Source organism: Salmo salar, chromosome ssa07 (genome assembly GCF_905237065.1).
Source record: "Salmo salar chromosome ssa07, Ssal_v3.1, whole genome shotgun sequence".
In the NCBI taxonomy this organism is placed as follows: Eukaryota; Metazoa; Chordata; class Actinopteri; order Salmoniformes; family Salmonidae; genus Salmo; species Salmo salar.
In genome coordinates, this window is record NC_059448.1 from 16,086,869 (window position 1) to 16,105,995 (window position 19,127).

At 45.1% G+C, this 19,127-nt stretch overlaps 1 protein-coding gene across 2 annotated transcripts in view; it reads left to right on the forward strand.

Annotated features, from left to right (window-relative positions):
* Window positions 1-19,127, forward strand: part of LOC106608644 (DENN domain-containing protein 4C) — a 61,804-nt gene that overhangs the window by 16,333 nt on the left and 26,344 nt on the right. For both annotated transcript variants that reach the window (XM_045721593.1, XM_045721594.1), the window contains exons 2-12: window positions 9,682-9,992; window positions 12,951-13,203; window positions 13,721-13,790; window positions 15,118-15,287; window positions 15,809-16,050; window positions 16,273-16,339; window positions 16,420-16,478; window positions 17,655-17,799; window positions 18,023-18,198; window positions 18,380-18,480; window positions 18,692-18,910. In XM_045721593.1, the coding sequence (XP_045577549.1) occupies window positions 9,694-9,992; window positions 12,951-13,203; window positions 13,721-13,790; window positions 15,118-15,287; window positions 15,809-16,050; window positions 16,273-16,339; window positions 16,420-16,478; window positions 17,655-17,799; window positions 18,023-18,198; window positions 18,380-18,480; window positions 18,692-18,910 (1,801 nt within the window). In that variant the 5' untranslated portion in view covers window positions 9,682-9,693. The remainder of the gene's footprint in view (window positions 1-9,681; window positions 9,993-12,950; window positions 13,204-13,720; window positions 13,791-15,117; window positions 15,288-15,808; window positions 16,051-16,272; window positions 16,340-16,419; window positions 16,479-17,654; window positions 17,800-18,022; window positions 18,199-18,379; window positions 18,481-18,691; window positions 18,911-19,127) is intronic.

Genomic DNA, 19,127 nt, shown 5'->3' on the forward strand with positions numbered 1-19,127 from the left:
AACCATGCTCTACCAACTGAACCATACAGCGCCACAAACCTCAAAGGCTTTTAGTTCAATCCCTACCTAAGCTATCTTTATTTGCTTTCCGGATGTTTAAAGTGGACTTTAAAACAGCCCTTCCCCGCTTTTATTTACTGTAGGCCTACATCTGAATTGAACTGTTTGTAGACCTCAGAGTGCATGTAGGGATACAGTCTCTGCGTACCACCCTTTAAAGACCCACACCAGATTGATTTCCTGTGGCAACTCACCCCTGGCCAGATAGAATAACAACACAAGGCTGCCTGGCATTGTTGGGGTTGCGTTGCCATGGCAGCGCCAGTGTTTGTCTACCCTGCACAGTCTGCCCACAAAGAAGAACTTCTGCTTGTTCTTCTCTTATTGGAAGACTAGTTGTCGAAACACTTTGCAGTTGTGCCTCCTGATGTACAATGCTTATCTGCTCCTATATGTATTTTTATGTAAATGTTTTCTGTTAGTTCACTAAAGTTTATTGCAACGTATTGGCCTCCTACTTGTCCTCTTATTGTACTAGTGCAATATGTGAGACATATTGTGTGTGTTCTGGGTAACTGTTGTTTCCCACAAGGAAACGCATCCTCTGCTCTGTGGGGCATGTGGCCTGACAAGGGCCTCTCTCAACTCTCTCTTTCTGTCTCTCACTGTCTCTTTCCCTCTGTCTACTGGAGGAATTGGATCTGGCCCTATGTGTCAGAAGGAGGCTCTTGGCATGGTGGATCAGGTTTTTGGCAGGCAGGCAGCACATCTCTCAGGATGTGTGGGTGTGGTGTGTGTTGGGGGTGCTTTTCTAAGTGTAGGTGTTCAGCAGGTAATCCATTGTGCTGTAGAATTCCAAGCGATTGGGTTGGTTGAGAGTGCCGTTGTCAGGGAAACAGAGGTGGAGCTAATCACTTTGTCAGGACCCTGTGCTGAATACGAAGCCATGATGATGCCTCTTATCCCGGGGGATAAAGGAAGTATCATCCATACCAGACAGTGATTATAAAGGGTGATGTTTCCTCTGTTTAATACCAGCGAAGGGTGTGTTTGATATGAGATGCTGTGTGCATTAGTTAGGCCTACACAAATTACGTCATGACTATGTTGTTGTTGTAGGGAGTTTTGGGGGATTTCTTTTGTTCTGAGCCTTACATGGTGCAGATAGATTTTATGTAGGCCTAACTGCGTTGGTATAATGGGGTGTTGGCAGGACTGGCAGTATAGTGTGTCTGTCTGCGTGTCTGTCTGCGTGCCTGTCTGCCTGTGTTGCTTGTTTATGTGAGGGAGCAGGCATCTGCCCACGCTGCCGGGAAGCTGGCATGGCCATGAATGAGTCATACCCCCCACTACTACTACTTAAAGGATGATCTTGGTTAAAGGTTTGTTCACGACTCCTGCTGGCACCACACTGACAGCTAGAGAATAAGGAGCTCTTTTTGTGTTAGTGGATGTTCGTGGTCTAACGTTAACTGTCCACAGTAAAAATGTTTTATACTCCGTGAATGAGTATTCTTCAATAATCCAGTGAGATTGTGAACTAATCGTTTGTATACAACTAGTGCTGCTGCTATGACTGCTAGTGCTGCTGCTATGACTGCTAGTGCTGCTGAGTTTACTACGACTACTGCTACTCCTGCTGCTACTAGTGCTGCTGTTTCTACTACTAGTGCTGCTGTTTCTACTACTACTACTACTACTACTACTAGTGCTGCTGTTTCTACTACTAGTGCTGCTGTTTCTACTACTAGTGCTGCTGTTTCTACTACTAGTGCTGCTGTTTCTACTACTAGTGCTGCTGTTTCTACTACTAGTGCTGCTGTTTCTACTACTATGACTAGTGCTACTACTACTAGTGCTGCTGTTTCTACTACTAGTGCTACTACTACTAGTGCTGCTGTTTCTACTACTAGTGCTACTACTACTAGTGCTGCTGTTTCTACTACTAGTGCTTCTACTAGTGCTGCTGTTTCTACTACTAGTGCTACTACTACTGCTGCTGTTTCTACTACTACTACGACTAGTGCTGCTGCTGCTACTACTACAATGACTAGTGCTACTACTACTACTACTACTACAATGACTAGTGCTACTACTACTACTACTACTACAATGACTAGTGCTGCTGCTACTACTACTACTACTACTACTATGACTAGTGTTACATTTACATTTTTACATTTTTGTCATTTAGCAGACGCTCTTATCCGGAGCGACTTACAGTAGTGAATGCATACATTTCATACATTTGTTTTTTTTCCTGTGCTGGCCCCCCGTGGGAATCGAACCCACAACCCTGGCGTTGCAAACACCATGCTCTACCAACTGAGCTACAGGTGCTGCTGCTACTAGTGCTGCTACTAGTGCTGCTACTAGTGCTGCTACTAGTGCTGCTACTAGTGCTGCTACTAGTGCTGCTACTAGTGCTGCTACTAGTGCTGCTACTAGTGCTGCTACTAGTGCTGCTACTAGTGCTGCTACTAGTGCTGATGCTGCTGCTACTACTACTAGTGCTGCTACTACTACTACTAGTGCTGCTACTACTACTACTAGTGCTGCTACTACTACTACTAGTGCTGCTGCTACTAGTGCTACTACTATTGGGCTAGTGCTGCTGCTACCACTGACTACTGCTACTAGTGCTGCTGTTACTGCTACTAGTGCTGCTGTTACTGCTACTAGTGCTGCTGTTACTGCTACTAGTGCTGCTGTTACTGCTACTAGTGCTGCTGTTACTGCTACTAGTGCTGCTGTTACTGCTACTAGTGCTGCTGTTAATACTGCTACTACTACTAGTGCTACTACTACTAGTGCTGCTGCTACTACTACGACTAGTGCTGCTACTGCTCCTACTGCTGCTACTATTATGACTACTAGTCCTGCTGTTACTACTACTACTACTACTACTACTACTACTACTAATGCTGCCGCTACTATTACCACGACTACTGTTGCTACTAGTGCTGCTGTTACTACTATTGCTACTAGTGCTGCTGTTACTACTACTAGTGCTGCTGTTACTACTACTACTACTACTAGTGCTGCTGTTACTACTAATACTACTAGTGCTGCCGCTACTATTACCACGACTACTGTTGCTACTGCTGCTAGTGCTGCTGTTACTACTACTACTACTAGTACTACTAGTGCTGCTGCTACTACTAGTGCTGCTACTGCTAGTTCTGCTGTTACTACTACGACGACTGGTGCTGCTGTTACTACTACTACTACTACTGCTGCTGTTACTACTACTACTAATAATGCTGCCGCTACTATTACCACGACTACTGTTGCTACTAGTGCTGCTGTTACTACTACTGCTACTAGTGCTGCTGTTACTACTACTAGTGCTGCTGTTACTACTACTACTACTACTACTACTACTACTAGTGCTGCTGTTACTACTAATACTACTAGTGCTGCCGCTACTATTACCACGACTACTGTTGCTACTGCTGCTAGTGCTGCTGTTACTACTACTACTACTACTACTACTACTACTACTAGTGCTGCTGCTACTACTAGTGCTGCTACTGCTAGTTCTGCTGTTACTACTAGTGCTGCTACTGCTAGTTCTGCTGTTACTACTACGACGACTAGTGCTGCTGTTACTACTACTACTGCTGCTGTTACTACTACTACTACTGCTGCTGCTGTTACTACTACTACTACTACTACTACTACTAGTGCTGCTGTTAATACTACTAGTGCTGCCGCTACTATTACCACGACTACTGTTGCTACTACTGCTAGTTCTGCTGTTACTACTAGTGCTGCTGTTACTACTAGTGCTGCTGTTACTCCTAGTGCTGCTGTTACTACTACTACTGCTGCTACTGCTAGTTCTGCTGCTACTACTAGTGATACTACTACTAGTTCTGCTGCTACTACTAAGACGACTAGTGCTGCTGCTACTACTAGTGCTGCTACTGCTACTGCTGCTACTATTATGACTAATAGTGCTGCTGTTACTACAACTAGTGCCGCTGCTATGACTGCTAGTGCCGCTGCTATGACTGCTAGTGCCGCTGCTATGACTGCTAGTGCCGCTGCTATGACTGCTAGTGCCGCTGCTATGACTGCTAGTGCTAGTGCCGCTGCTACTGCTAGTGCTAGTGCTGCTGTTACTGCTAGTGCTAGTGCTGCTGTTACTAGTGCTCCTGCTACTAGTGCTCCTGCTACTAGTGCTCCTGCTACTAGTGCTCCTGCTACTAGTGCTCCTGCTACTAGTGCTCCTGCTACTAGTGCTGTTGCTACTAGTGCTCCTGCTACTAGTGCTCCTGCTACTAGTGCTCCTGCTACTAGTGCTCCTGCTACTAGTGCTCCTGCTACTAGTGCTCCTGCTACTAGTGCTCCTGCTACTAGTGCTCCTGTTACTAGTGCTCCTGCTACTAGTGCTCCTGCTACTAGTGCTCCTGCTACTAGTGCTCCTGCTACTAGTGCTCCTGCTACTAGTGCTCCTGCTACTAGTGCTCCTGCTACTAGTGCTCCTGCTACTAGTGCTCCTGCTACTAGTGCTCCTGCTACTAGTGCTCCTGCTACTAGTGCTCCTGCTACTAGTGCTCCTGCTACTAGTGCTCCTGCTACTAGTGCTCCTGCTACTAGTGCTCCTGCTACTAGTGCTCCTGCTACTAGTGCTCCTGCTACTAGTGCTCCTGCTACTAGTGCTCCTGCTACTAGTGCTCCTGCTACTAGTGCTCCTGCTACTAGTGCTCCTGCTACTAGTGCTCCTGCTACTAGTGCTACTAGTGCTACTACTACTGCTACTAGTGCTACTAGTGCTAGTGCTGCTGCTACTAGTGCTACTAGTGCTAGTGCTGCTGCTACTACTAGTGCTGCTACTACTACTACTACTACTACTACTACTACTACGACTAGTACTACTGCTAGCTACTACTGCTACTCCTGCTATTCCTGCTGCTGCTACTACTACTAGTGGTGCTGCTGCTTCATCTAGTGCTACTACTCCTGCTGCTAGTGCTGCTACTACTACTATGACTAGTACTCCTGCTGCTACTACTACTAGTGGTGCTGCTGCTTCATCTAGTGCTACTACTACTATGACTAGTACTCCTGCTGCTACTACTACTAGTGGTGCTGCTGCTTCATCTAGTGCTACTACTACTATGACTAGTACTACTACCACTACTAGTGGTGCTGCTGCTTCATCTAGTGCTACTACTACTATGACTAGTACTACTACTACTACTGGTGCTGCTGCTTCATCTAGTGCTACTACTACTATGACTAGTACTTCTGCTGCTACTACTACTAGTGGTGCTGCTGCTTCATCTAGTGCTACTACTACTATGACTAGTACTCCTGCTGCTACTACTACTACTAGTGGTGCTGCTGCTTCATCTAGTGCTACTACTACTATGACTAGTGTTACTACTGCTACTAGTACTCCTGCTGCTACTACTGCAACTGCTACTACTAGTGCTACTAATACTACTACTACTACTACTAGTGCTGCTACTGCTGTTGCTACTACTACTTGTAGTAGTGCTGCTACTACTGGTGCTGCTATTTTTACTACTACTACTACTACTACTACTACTACTACTACTACTACTACTAATTACCACATTAAGTGCTGATTTTTGAAATCAAGTTCCTCCATACTGGCACCACATGGACAGTGCTAAAGAATGAGGGCGTCTGGGTCAAGGAAGGAACACTGTCTGCTCTGCTGCTGACCCCTGACCTCTCATCAGTTAACTTGAGCTTAGCACCTCAGGATAGCCTAGCTACACATGGAGCTAAGGCTTGCACCCATCCACCCTTGCTTGATGCCAATTCATAGTTTAATTCTCAACACTCAGCCCTATGTTCACTCTAAGGGATCTCCAGTCTACTCAAACGGAGCTGACAGAGGTTCCAAAAGAATTCAGCCGCACAAATGTACTACTAGAGCGACGCAAACGGACCTCTGTTGGCTCTATTTGTGTAGACCCCTTTAGGCGTCAGACTCAGACAAAAGTGACAACACACTTTGTGACAGCTGCTTGAATGAACAAGTCTAGAGGCTACTCTAAATAGGCGTATGCTTCTGGTCTAGTTATCATGACAGTGTGTCCCTAGTCCATCAATATCGATATTTTCATTGTCACAGGGCACTTGGCAAGCTGCTTTTAAAGCCCATTCAGGCTAGCCTCGTTAAGCTGTGGGTAATGCAATGTTATTATTTAGATATTATGGCAAGATGCATTTAAATGGCTAAGTCCGTGTTAAGTGAAACATACAGTATAGTGTTGATTAGCTCTGAAACAAACAATACGTCAGTCACTAAGTTTTGTATTATGTTGCCATAGTGCAAAAACCTGTAAATTCAGCTGTGTGTTTTTTGTGGGTGCGTTTACACTGGCAGCCCAATTCTGATCTTTTTTTTTTCACTAATTGGTCTTTAGACCAATCAGATCAGATCTGAAAAATATCTGATGTGAATAGCACTGATGTGCATTGTCGAAAGACCAATTAGTGGTCTTCAGAGTTTTTTTGATGTGAAATGTCTGACACCACTTTGAGGGAGCCAGACCCCTCTGCCTACGCATACACATTTAAAAACTAACAAGACAAGTTGTTTTCCAGTCACAAGTCCACTAACCACCACCAGACAAACACGTTCTCTGTGTCATAGCGGAGCGTTTAGCTGGAACACATTTTGTGGTGTGCTTTATTATACGGTAAACAATGTATATAAAAAAACAAAAAAAGTCTAGTTCTTGACTCTGTTACCAGTGAGGTGTAACCATGGATTCGATGGTTTAAATCTCTGAGGAAAGTAGGACCGTCTGTGCCTTATCTCCTCTGTCTGCTATAGTGCACTGCGTAGCATACTACGGGCTCTGTTGAATCAAACTAACTCACTATCTGAATGGTGAAGGGGTTGGACGAACAACATATTTGTGGTACGAGAGAGCACGTTCGGATTCATTTGGATGAGAACTTTGTTTAATGCGCGACGCGAAAAGAAACTGGCATGCATTTTGATTTGCACACACACGCATTCTCAGAGGAGGAAGTATTTTGGCCAAGATTCAATATTAGCCATGATCAGTACCCTGCGTATGTCTCTATCCCCTGATTTGGAAAGTACAACCAAGTAGGCAAACATTACCCTCTGATAGGCTGGACTACATGGGACATGTATAGATTCAATAGCATGACAAACCCTCATGGTATGGAAGGAATGCTGGCTGTGGTTTGCCCCCCCCCTTCAGAGCAAAGGAGACGGGAAAGAGTGTTCTATGGGATGCATCTGTGCGCTCCTTTGAGCCTGAGGGCCTGTCTGTCCCACTCACTCTCTCCATTGAGCTAGCCAAAGAGGAAGCCACTGTGTGCATATGTCGTCCGTCCCCCTTCCCTCCCCATTTGACCATTGGAACACTCCAGGACCCTTTAGCATTTCCATTGTATTCTACAACCAAACCCCATCAGAGGGGATGCCACCCCTCCCTCATTAATCAAGGCATTTTTTTTTATTGCCTTCCTTGTTTGTGGAAGCCCACGATCTTTCATGAAACTGTATTGTCTGGCTCTGGACCATGATGTAATGCTTTGAGGGTGAAATCCAACAGGGATGCAACACTCAGACTCTTGAGTCGTGCTGGGAAATCAGTCTTTGATTAGCATACTGCGACTGTATCAAGTGTCTTAGAGTAAGTGCTGATTTAGGATCAGTTTGGCCTTTTTGATGACAATTCATAAAATGACATATGACGGGGGAATCTGATCCTAGTTCAGCACTCCTACTCTGAGATTCTTGATGCTGAGCTGGGTACCTCTGATCTAAAATATTGCTCTTCGTTGAGTTGGTAGCAGTTCTGTTTATCCCTACACCTTTTTAGTTAGAGAATTAAAGACTATCCTGAAACTCCCATTTGACTTTGCTGCTGGTGAATAAAGAAACCCTACTATGCTTCCCTCCCCAACCGCCTGTGTGGAGATTGAACCTCTTTCTTCCTCTGCTGCTCATGTTGCTACACGTGACGCACTGGATAACATCTGACCTGTTAAGTGGCAAGAAGGAGGTCATGGTGCCGTGCTAAAAGTCTGAGACGAAGATGATTTAAACACTTATGAAGCCGGCTAAGTTAGGTCCATAGCCGTGTGCTCTTTCAGTTCAGAGGAGCCACGTTGCTCCTTTCTTCGTTCTGGCCCCTACCCCATGCTGCAGCTGACTCCTGACTCACGACTGGAAAATGCCTCTTCCTGTGTGGGTCTCCGCTGCTTTCTTAGCTTTTCTTTCTTCTTAGACAGCCGTGTTGCTTCTTTATGCTATATTCTCCTTCCAAAGCCCAGTGGTTTTTCTTGGACGTCTGAATAAGCCCTATTTGCACCACAGAGAACTCCTCCAATTGCACCAAAGTGTATAAAGAAGTCAGTCTTCAATGGGATCCCCACACTCTCACATGTCACATTATGCAAGATGACCTGGACTTACGCTGCCAAGCTATTTGAGAGGCTGTACCGTTGACAGTATTTATGTTTGTGTTTATCGTGCCCAGCCAATGGCTTGTTCAGAGATATGTTGAGGGATATGAGTACCATATAGACTATTATAAAAGTCATTGGTTTTTATACCCACAAAGAGAGAGCAGCTATGATAGTTGCCACCTGCTCTGAGTCAAACTTGCGTTGTAAATAACAGGGGTAAACTGCTTCCCAACAATGCAGAGCGGAAAATAGAACATTAGTAACACGAGGAATAAATTGCATATCACTAATTACATATGCTGTTTATTAAATATTTGCCATGGTGCTTATTACTGTTAATTGGTGAGTCATGTTACGTCTTCTACAGCAGGAACATCTGTTAAATTATCTCTGAGCTTTTGCAGAGCTGTCCTTATTCTCCGGATGGAAACATTTTATATCCCATGTGAAAAGAATAACAAGACTCCAATTCTTCAGTTTTCACAGAGCGTTTTTTTAAGACTTGTGTTTCGTCTTGATTTATGCTCACAGTGGATTCCACACTGCTCTGCTGCTCTATTCTGCCTCTCCCGAGTCACGAAGCTCTTAACTCTCTCCATGTCCCTTAGTCTGCGACCAGGAAGTGAACAAGTCCAGTCATTTCAGAAGACCCCTGTCATTCCTTAAGTACATTAGGTACTTTATGGTGGGATGCTGTTCAGGCACTCACTTACTGTTAGACATATACAATCATATTAGGGATTCTGCATATGCTGTTAGAATGTATAGCACTGTCCCTTGGTGAAAGTGAGCTATAAGTAGGTGATCATTCCCATGTGACTTCCTCAGTACCATCTATAGACTAAGGCTGTGTCCTAAAAGTGAACCTATTCTCTTTATACTTTTAACAACCTAATGGTCTCCCGAGTGGCGCAGCGGTCTAAGGCACTGCATCTCAGTGCTTGAGGCGTCACTACAGACACCCTGGTTCGATTGCAGGCTTTATCACAACCGGCCGTGATTGGGAGTCCCATAGGGCGGCGCACAATTGGCCCAGCGTCGTCCAGGTTTGGCCGGTGTAGGCCGTCATTGTAAATAAGAATTTGTTCTTAACTGACCTGTCGAGTTAAATAAATACATATATTTCCTACATAGTGTGCTACTTTTGACCAGAGTGCCACATAGGCTGCATCACAAATGGCACCCTAAGACCTAGGCTACGTTCTCTGACCTCTATCCTCACCTTTGACCTTCTCTCCTCAGGCACGCCCAGTCATGATCGAGGACAAGGGTCACCGTGTGACCGACTACTTTGTGGTGGCCGGGCTGACGGACAAGTCCACGCCACTGGAGCAGGACCTGTCGGAGACCAAGTCCAGCGGGCCCAAGGCGCCCATCACTGACCTGGCTGTCATCAACAAATCGGCGGGCGAGACGGTGCCGGAGGGCTTCACCTGCATCGAGAGCACTTACAGCGCGCAGCAGGCCAACCTCAACCATGGCAGCCTTAAGAGCCCTGAGATATTTCTCTGCTACAAGAGGGGCCACGACAAGCCCCCGCTCATTGACATCGGGTGTGTGTGTGAGCCCAAATGAACTGTTCAAAGTGTGTGAGCGCCACACTAGTTAGTGTTACACAATGGTATCATTAGGGTTAACTCTAAAACAGGAAAGCCATAACCTCTAAGTCCCTTACTCGTCCTAATGAGACCAATTACCGGAGTAGTCATCTCTAATGAAGCTGCTAAGTACATCTAGTTTAATCAATTTCCACTGATAAGAGAGAAAATGGTAGTGGAAAGTTGCTTCTCGTGTATTATTGCGCTTTTGTGAACTAACCTTTGGTAATATAGTGCGTGGTATGACCTTTTAAAGGGTTATATGCTAGATTTATTGAATGCATCTCAATTTGTGAAGTAAATCATTTCATTTTCAGGCACTTTTCTGTCTATTAGGGGAAATAAGAGCACCCAATAATGTTGCATTTTGGAAGAGTGACGTCACCCACTATTTAATTAGTGTCTCGAAAACCACAGTTATTCCCCCACCAGTGGAAAATATCTACTCTTTTGCGTTTTGCCTTCACTGCAGTTGTGTTTCGTTTCCAGCGGCAATGTAACGTTCTGTGGCCAGAGAGGGAGGTGCGTAGCAGTAACCCCCATTGGCTTTACGAAATATGACTACACTGAAGTTTAAACTTTGCACCATGCAAAGTCATCGAGACTCCAAAACCTCTTTTGGTGTTGCAAGGTTGAATAAACTTCAAAAGACCAGTTTATTTACAATTTGTATGTTTTCTGAAGTAGAACGTGCGGTATCTATTGGGGTTAAACTCCAGAGATGGCTCAGTGAAACATTTTGTGTCCTGTGGTAGTGACTGCCTAGGTCTGAGTGAGCACTGATAATGTATAGGCAAGAGTCATTCCCCTGCCAGCACTTTGCAACACTCTACAGTGCCTTGCGAAAGTATTCGGCCCCCTTGAACTTTGACCTTTTGCCACATTTCAGGCTTCAAACATAAAGATATAAAACTGTATTTTTTGTGAAGAATCAACAACCAGTGGGACACAATCATGAAGTGGAATGAAATTTATTGGATATTTCAAACTTTTTTAACAAATAAAAAACGGAAAAATTGGGCGTGCAAAATTATTCAGCCCCCTTAAGTTAATACTTTGTAGCGCCACCTTTTGCTGCGATTACAGCTGTAAGTCGCTTGGGGTATGTCTATCAGTTTTGCACATCGAGAGACTGACATTTTTGCCCATTCCTCCTTGCAAAACAGCTCGAGCTCAGTGAGGTTGGATGGAGAGCGTTTGTGAACAGCAGTTTTCAGTTCTTTCCACAGATTCTCGATTGGATTCAGGTCTGGACTTTGACTTGGCCATTCTAACACCTGGATATGTTTATTTGTGAACCATTCCATTGTAGATTTTGCTTTATGTTTTGGATCATTGTCTTGTTGGAAGACAAATCTCCGTCCCAGTCTCAGGTCTTTTGCAGACTCCATCAGGTTTTCTTCCAGAATGGTCCTGTATTTGGCTCCATCCATCTTCCCATCAATTTTAACCATCTTCCCTGCCCCTGCTGAAGAAAAGCAGGCCCAAACCATGATGCTGCCACCACCATGTTTGACAGTGGGGATGGTGTGTTCAGGGTGATGAGCTGTGTTGCTTTTACGCCAAACATAACGTTTTGCATTGTTGCCAAAAAGTTCGATTTTGGTTTCATCTGACCAGAGCACCTTCTTCCACATGTTTGGTGTGTCTCCCAGGTGGCTAGTGGCAAACTTTAAACGACACTTTTTATGGATATCTTTAAGAAATGGCTTTCTTCTTGCCACTCTTCCATAAAGGCCAGATTTGTGCAGTATACGACTGATTGTTGTCCTATGGACAGAGTCTCTCACCTCAGCTGTAGATCTCTGCAGTTCATCCAGAGTGATCATGGGCCTCTTGGCTGCATCTCTGATCAGTCTTCTCCTTGTATGAGCTGAAAGTTTAGAGGGACGGCCGGGTCTTCGTAGATTTGCAGTGGTCTGATACTCCTTCCATTTCAATATTATCGCTTGCACAGTGCTCCTTGGGATGTTTAAAGCTTGGGAAATCTTTTTTATCCAAATCCGGCTTTAAACTTCTCCACAACAGTATCTCGGACCTGCCTGGTGTGTTCCTTGTTCTTCATGATGCTCTCTGCGCTTTAAACGGACCTCTGAGACTATCACAGAGCAGGTGCATTTATACGGAGACTTGATTACACACAGGTGGATTCTATTTATCATCATTAGTCATTTAGGTCAACATTGGATCATTCAGAGATCCTCACTGAACTTCTGGAGAGAGTTTGCTGCACTGAAAGTAAAGGGGCTGAATAATTTTGCACGGCCAATTTTTCAGTTTTTTATTTGTTAAAAAGTTTGAAATATCCAATAAATTTCGCTCCACTTCATAATTGTGTCCCACTTGTTGTTGATTCTTCACAAAAACATAGTTTTATATCTTTGTTTGAAGCCTGAAATGTGGCAAAAGGTCGAAAAGTTCTAGGGGGCCGAATACTTTCGCAAGGCACTGTATCTGCCAATCTCAGCTTCCTCACACGTTGACGCTCAGGCCTTTTGAATGCAGGTCAGAGGTTAGTTTTTACCTACTGTGGGATATGTAGGACAACATTTAGAAAATTCACTCCAGTGGTGTCCTGTAGTTGGAGACGCTGGCCATACCTAGGCTTATTTTCTTTTGGCCACGGTTGTACTGGGTCTTTCTGTTTCCCTTTCATTCTTACCAGTTTGTGAAAGACTGTAACTCTGAAAGTAATTGCTCATCCATCTGAATCCAATTTTTTCCCCAACCTCCAATCCACTTCATCTGCAGAATGATTTTGTCTAGTTTGTGCATGTGTTTGTTGTTTTATGTGTACATATTATACACTAATATTATCTCTCTCCTCTCTCCTCCTCTTTCTCTGTCTTCCCCCCCTCTCTCTCGGTCTGTCCCCCCCCCCTCTCTCTCTGTCTCCCCCTCTCTGTATCTCAGGGTGTTATATGAAGGTAAGGAGCGTCTCATCCAGGGCTGTGAGGTAATCCAGGCTACGCCGTATGGCCACTGTGCCAACGTCAACAACAGCTCTGCCACCTCACAGCGTATCTTCATCACCTTACGCCGCGCGCCGCCTGTCCAGCCCCAGAACTCCCTGTCCGTCACCGACATCTGCGTCATCGTCACCAGCAAGGGCGAGACGCCGCCGCACACCTTCTGCAAGGTGGACAAGAACCTCAACTGTGGCATGGTGAGTTGAGGCCACTGGTAATGAAGTAGGCTCATGACCAACTCAGTGGCCTTGTGATTAGAGTTTCCCTCCTGTGATTGGAAGGTTGGGGCTTCCACCCGATGCCTTTGTGCTTGGCACTCCGTATTAGGAGATAGACCAGAGCCCTGTCCAGGGGTGGACTTGTACATCAAGCTCCCTCACGCTACAGAAACAGGAGATGGGCTCCTGCCCTATGGGCAGTTCTGGTTTGGACACAGCTACTTTCTTAACCACGCCTACACACTCAATTGCTCCAACACATACCTTTTCGGTTGGTTTACAACATTTCGACCCCTAAAAGGGACTTCGTCTGGCCCAGAAAAGTAGAGCTTTGGGGAATCAATGGGTATGGAATGTACAGTATGGAGCTGGAATATACTGTGATATGAAATTCAGGCCATGCCACTCAACCTCGCTGAGAACATTCTGTCGAAATGAATCGTTGAAAATGTTGTTTTGAGCCCAAAGTCACATGGTCTTGTTTTTCCTCCTCCAGTGGGGCTCTAATGTTTTCCTGTGCTACAAGAAATCAGTGTCGGTGTCCAACTCCATTAATTACAAAGCCGGTGAGTCTCACGCGCTATTGGTTCTTTGTTGTTACTCTCAATCTACCCATCTCTCCGCATCAGTCTTTCTTTTCTGCGCCCATTGATGGATAGCTATTATTTTCTCTAGCCTTTGTTCAATGCTGTTTACCATACGTTTCCACTTGCTTCGTGCCTGAGTTGACTTCACAGTAATTGTACGTTGATCTCCTATGATTGATCTGATTTGAAAGGAGCTTTCTGTGTGCTGTCGATAAGACTAAATGCACTGGCAAATGACAGCTCTATTATCTGTCACTCAAATACCTGTAAACTGAACCACACTCTCCCTGATGATTCCTGGAATAAATGGCTAGAAATTAGCGGGATTGATTTGGGGGCTGTTGTCTGCGTTTTTGAATCTCGAGATATGTTTTGCGTCACAAATGGCACCCTACTTCCTATAGGCACTGGTCAAAAATAGTGCACTATATAGGGAATAGGGTGTCATTTGCGACACAGTCCTAGGTTGAAATCACTATTCATCCACCTGGAGTTTAGAAAAGGGCACCGGCCTCACATTAGACGGGTTCACGGCGACTCTCATTGGCATATTTCTGGTGCTAATTTATTTCAAGGTGGAAAACAGTGGTGTGCGTCTATGCTGTCACCCGGTGTTAAATGGTTTATCCTTTCGCTTTTGTGTTTTTCACTTAAATGACCTCCAAACAGGTTCTTATGGACTATATAAATGCATGTGTAGAAAGGTAATGTTTCTGAACACATTTACCCCTTAAATTGTTCAGATGGTTTCATTCACGCTATGTATCCACCTTGTAAATGCAGCAGTTTGTCCCCGTCTCCAACTTGCTACTTTCTGAGGTCATTGCTGGGTGTTGGCTTAGACGGGCCCCTGTTCAGAGACTCCACATGCACACACGCTTTATCTTCACTAGGCCTTCTTCCTGTGAGGTGACGACGTTTGTTTGCCAGACCACACACTGCTTCCTACCCCGCCTACTCCTTCAGTTGCTTTTTTCCCCCTACAACATTCTCTAACGTTCACAATAGGCCATGGGTGACAAGGCATTGGTCAGCAAAGTGTTGATTTCTTTTGAAAATAATGTGTTCTAAATCTCAACACACTGGCTGACGTTAATGAAGGGATGACGAGTGGACGGGGTTTGATCTTATTCCAATTTCTGTCCTTTCATCCTCCTCTCGTCCCTTCACTGTTGTGTAGTGGGATCTGTTGACATCATGTGTCACCCCAGTTAGATTCATATTACATGTAGCTAGGTTTATTTACATGTCTTGTGTGTGACTGGCAGTATAAATAAAGATGGATTGATTGCTCTCTCTCTTCCAGGCCTCATCTTCCGCTACCCAGAGGATGACTATGAGTCCTTCCCCCTGTCGGAGTCTGTGCCCCTGTTCTGCCTCCCCATGGGGGCTAAGATCGAATGCTGGACCCCCAACACACGCTACCCTCTCCCTGTCTTCTCCACCTTTGTGTTAACCAACTCCTCTGGGGAAAAGGTAGGTGGACTATAACAATGGCATTATATCAGTGAACAGGGATTTACAATGATTTGTGAATAGATTGATCAAGGCTGTTCGATTTATGTCCTGCAGGGCTGAAACACTTGTTTTAGTTTTTCTTCAGGCGAGAATGAAAACAGGAAGTGTTTTGGTCCTCCAGGGAAGGAATTTGAACAGCCCTGTGATAGTTGTAATAGTCAACATTCAAGTCTCACTTCCCGCGCTGCATGGGACATTGGGATTGGGGAGAATTATTACTTTTCTCCTCAGGTTGTGTGTATCAAGGCACCTGAATGTCAGCAAGTTATGTCACAAACCACGTTGCATTTCCCTGAGCTAGAGGGTGTAGGGAATTTGCTTTTCAAAATGTACTTTGTTATATAATTGTGTTGCATTTTGCAATTTAGTAATGGGTATATAAATGTTACTCACCCTATCATAAAAATCTGTGAAGGGTGTTCGTTGAAGTCCCTAAAATTCTTGTCAATATATCTTTCATCTAATTTGCTCTGTCCCAGGTGTACGGCGCGGCCATCCAGTTCTATGAAGCCTACCCCATAGATCTCCTCAGTGAGAAGCAGAAGGTGCAGTTGGGCCTGCTCACCACCGTGGAGAAGAAGATGATCCCCAACCGGACAGTCAACACCAACAAGTGCATCTGCCTCCTTTCCCGCTGGCCCTTCTTCGAGTCGTTCCGCAAATTCCTCATGTTCCTCTACAAGCTGTCCGTCTCGGGCCCCCACCCGCTGCCTATCGAAAAGTAAGGATGACGTCATTTGTCAATGGTGGGGGGTTGTGCTTGATTTAGCTTGGGGTTTTCACTTTTGGGACTATTCCGTTGTTTCATTGTACCAGGAAAACGAAATCAGACGCAGCTCAAGATTAAAGTGTTTGACGCATGTATTTGACCCGGATCTGGAGAGGAGTAGGTGGGTATTTGAAGCTGATGCTATTATTTTGCTTGCGTGTGTTTCTTTGCCAGGCACATCTCACATTTCATGCACAACGTGTCCTTCCCCTCCCCTCAGAGGCCCAGAATCTTGGTCCAGGTGAGATGTCGTTATTTCTGTGCTGGCGAATGCGGTTTATGTTGGTGTCGCTGTTGTGACGGCGTTGTATTCTCTTTCAGCTCTCTGCACACGACACCTTGATGCTCGCACAGCCTGTGTGTACTCCTATGCCTCTCAGGTAAGACCTTTTCTAGGCTATCAACATTTCATTTTTTTTTTTTTTCAATGGCTTGATTTCAGAGGGTACGTCCGTTCGACAACTGGTTTAGAGACAGGATAATGTAGGGCCTAAGGGAAAAACTTCAGGAACAGAAAGAGAGAAAGGGCCCGGTCATTACCGTTGTCATGGTAGAGCATCAACTTCAGTTTTTCCAGAGGAAATACCGGGGTTAGAAAAGGCAATCATCCACCTAGCACACTCCAAACTTTCTGTCTCGGTAAACGCATGAATTCCTGACAGTTTTCCCAGGTCAAATATTCACGCTTTGAAAATACCACTGGAAAACAGGCACTAGGACTGTCCCAGAAACAGCGCTGTCACATTGTGGACAGGTCCGTCATTATTTAGTGCAGAAACACAGCCTGTACAGATGAAATAAACTGTTTTGCTGCTATTGCATTCTGCCAAGAAACCTCATGTCTTCCATCAGGCTTTTTCCTCTCCAGACTTTTCATTTCAGAACGGAATATGTTGTTGTTGCTCAGCTAGTGAGAAGAACAGAAAGGCCTGCACACTGAATATGCTCCTAGTTTACCACCTTTATTGACAATGTTTCGATCCAACATGGATTTTCGTTTGACCTGAAGAAGATCCGTGTCGATTCAAAACGTTGTCAATAAAGGTGCTAAATTGAGAGTATATTCAGCGTACGGGACTTTCAGTTCTTTTCATTTTCATAAAGATGTGTCTATGACCACAAACTCTTCAATAGATGGTCAGCTAGTGAGCTCATGCCTTTTGGGACTGGAAGACTTGCTGGCTAGTGCCTTTGGGATAGATTTACAAGCGTTTGCTGCTATGTAAAGTTTACTCTGAAAATAAAATAAAGTATTTTTCCCCTTAAAAGGTTTTTAAAAGAACCAGGTTTTGTAACCTGATCTTTTGTCTCAATACAGTTTACCTTCACCCCTCCCTGATTTACCCCCAGTTTACCTTCACCCCTTTTCTGATTTACTCACACACCTTCTTTACTGCACATGTACCGTTTACAAACCCTTCATCCAATCCAACCTTTCATGACCCATTGTATCCCTGAGTCTCGTTTGAATCCTTTCCCCAATACCTCTGTGCTCTTCTCTTCCCAACTCTCCTTTCCCCCTCTCCTCTCTCTCGTCCCCTGCTCTCTCTCCTCAGTGGTGCAGACTACAGTACACTGCTGATTAACCTGGGCTCAGAGAACTGTGCCACGCTGTTGCACTTCGTCCTGCTGGAGAGTAAGATCCTGCTGCACTCCCTGAGACCTGCTGTACTCACCGGGGTAGCAGAGGCTGTGGTGGCGGTGAGTGATAAAGGATATGGTCACTCGGCTTTAATTGTGACAAGTGTTTTAAAAAGGACTATATAAATAAAATGGATTGGTTGGTTGGATTTTTTTTTAATCCAGTTACTGCTTGTATACATTATGTGGCCCATGTAGGAATGACATTAGGTTAAAATGTGAAAAAGTTGGATCAAAATGTGAAATAGAAGTTTGATTTTTCTCTCTCTGTCCTGCTATCTAGATGATTTTTCCATTCCAGTGGCAGTGCCCGTACATCCCCCTCTGCCCGCTCTCCCTGGCGGGGGTCCTCAACGCACCCTGTCCCTTCATTGTGGGTGTGGACTCCCGCTACTTTGACCTCTATGACCCCCCGCCAGACGTGGTCTGTGTGGACCTGGACACCAATACGATCTACCTGTAAGATCCAGACACTTTAAAGTAGCATTCCCCCATCTGGTAACAGACTTATCCTCACTGTTGTCGATGCCCCAGAAACTGTTTTTCAGTCCGTATATCGCGTATGAGGTATTTTATCATTTATACCAGCATGAGCATATTCCAAAAACACCTTTACTAACATTCTGAACCATCTCTGCAGGTCTGATGAGAAGAAACACAGCAACTGGAAGAACCTCCCAAAGAAGCCCTGCAAGAGTCTGTTTAACTCCCTGACCAACCTGCAACACCAGCTGGGCATCGGTACAAACAGTCATATAATTCTAGTTCAACTTTACTCTCGAGTCTCATAGAAACTGCTTCATGCCTGAGACATGGAACCGTGCTGGAAAATATCTGATACAGCATAGTGTGATTGGTGAAAAGGATATAAGTCAATTGCATGTTTACCCTACTATCCCTAGTCCTTTAGTATGTGAAATGTAATTATCCCTATCTGGTGGCTGTTTTCCAGTGCGTCGGACGGCCCAGGAGGGCTCGGCGGTGGAGATGACCCCCATCGAAGCGGACTTCACCTGGCACAAGAAGATGACCTCCCTGGAGATGGAGATCCAAGAGGCCCTGCTGCGCTTCATGGCCCACATCCTGAAGGGCTACCGTTCCTACCTCAAACCCATCACCCAGGCCCCCTCCGAGAAAGCCACCTCTGCAGACTCACTATATGACCTACAGGGTTAGTGTGGATGTGTTTCACCACTCTTATCTCAAACCCATCACCCAAGTCCCCTCCAATAAGGCCACCGCCTCCGACTCACTAAACGACCTACACTGTAACAATGGGGAATGGATCGTTTTTAGTCCTTAATTCATTCATTTGCCCACAACATTTATCACGGTACCCAGAACAAAATCTTGCGCACACGCTGTACACAAAACGGACGTAAAATGTG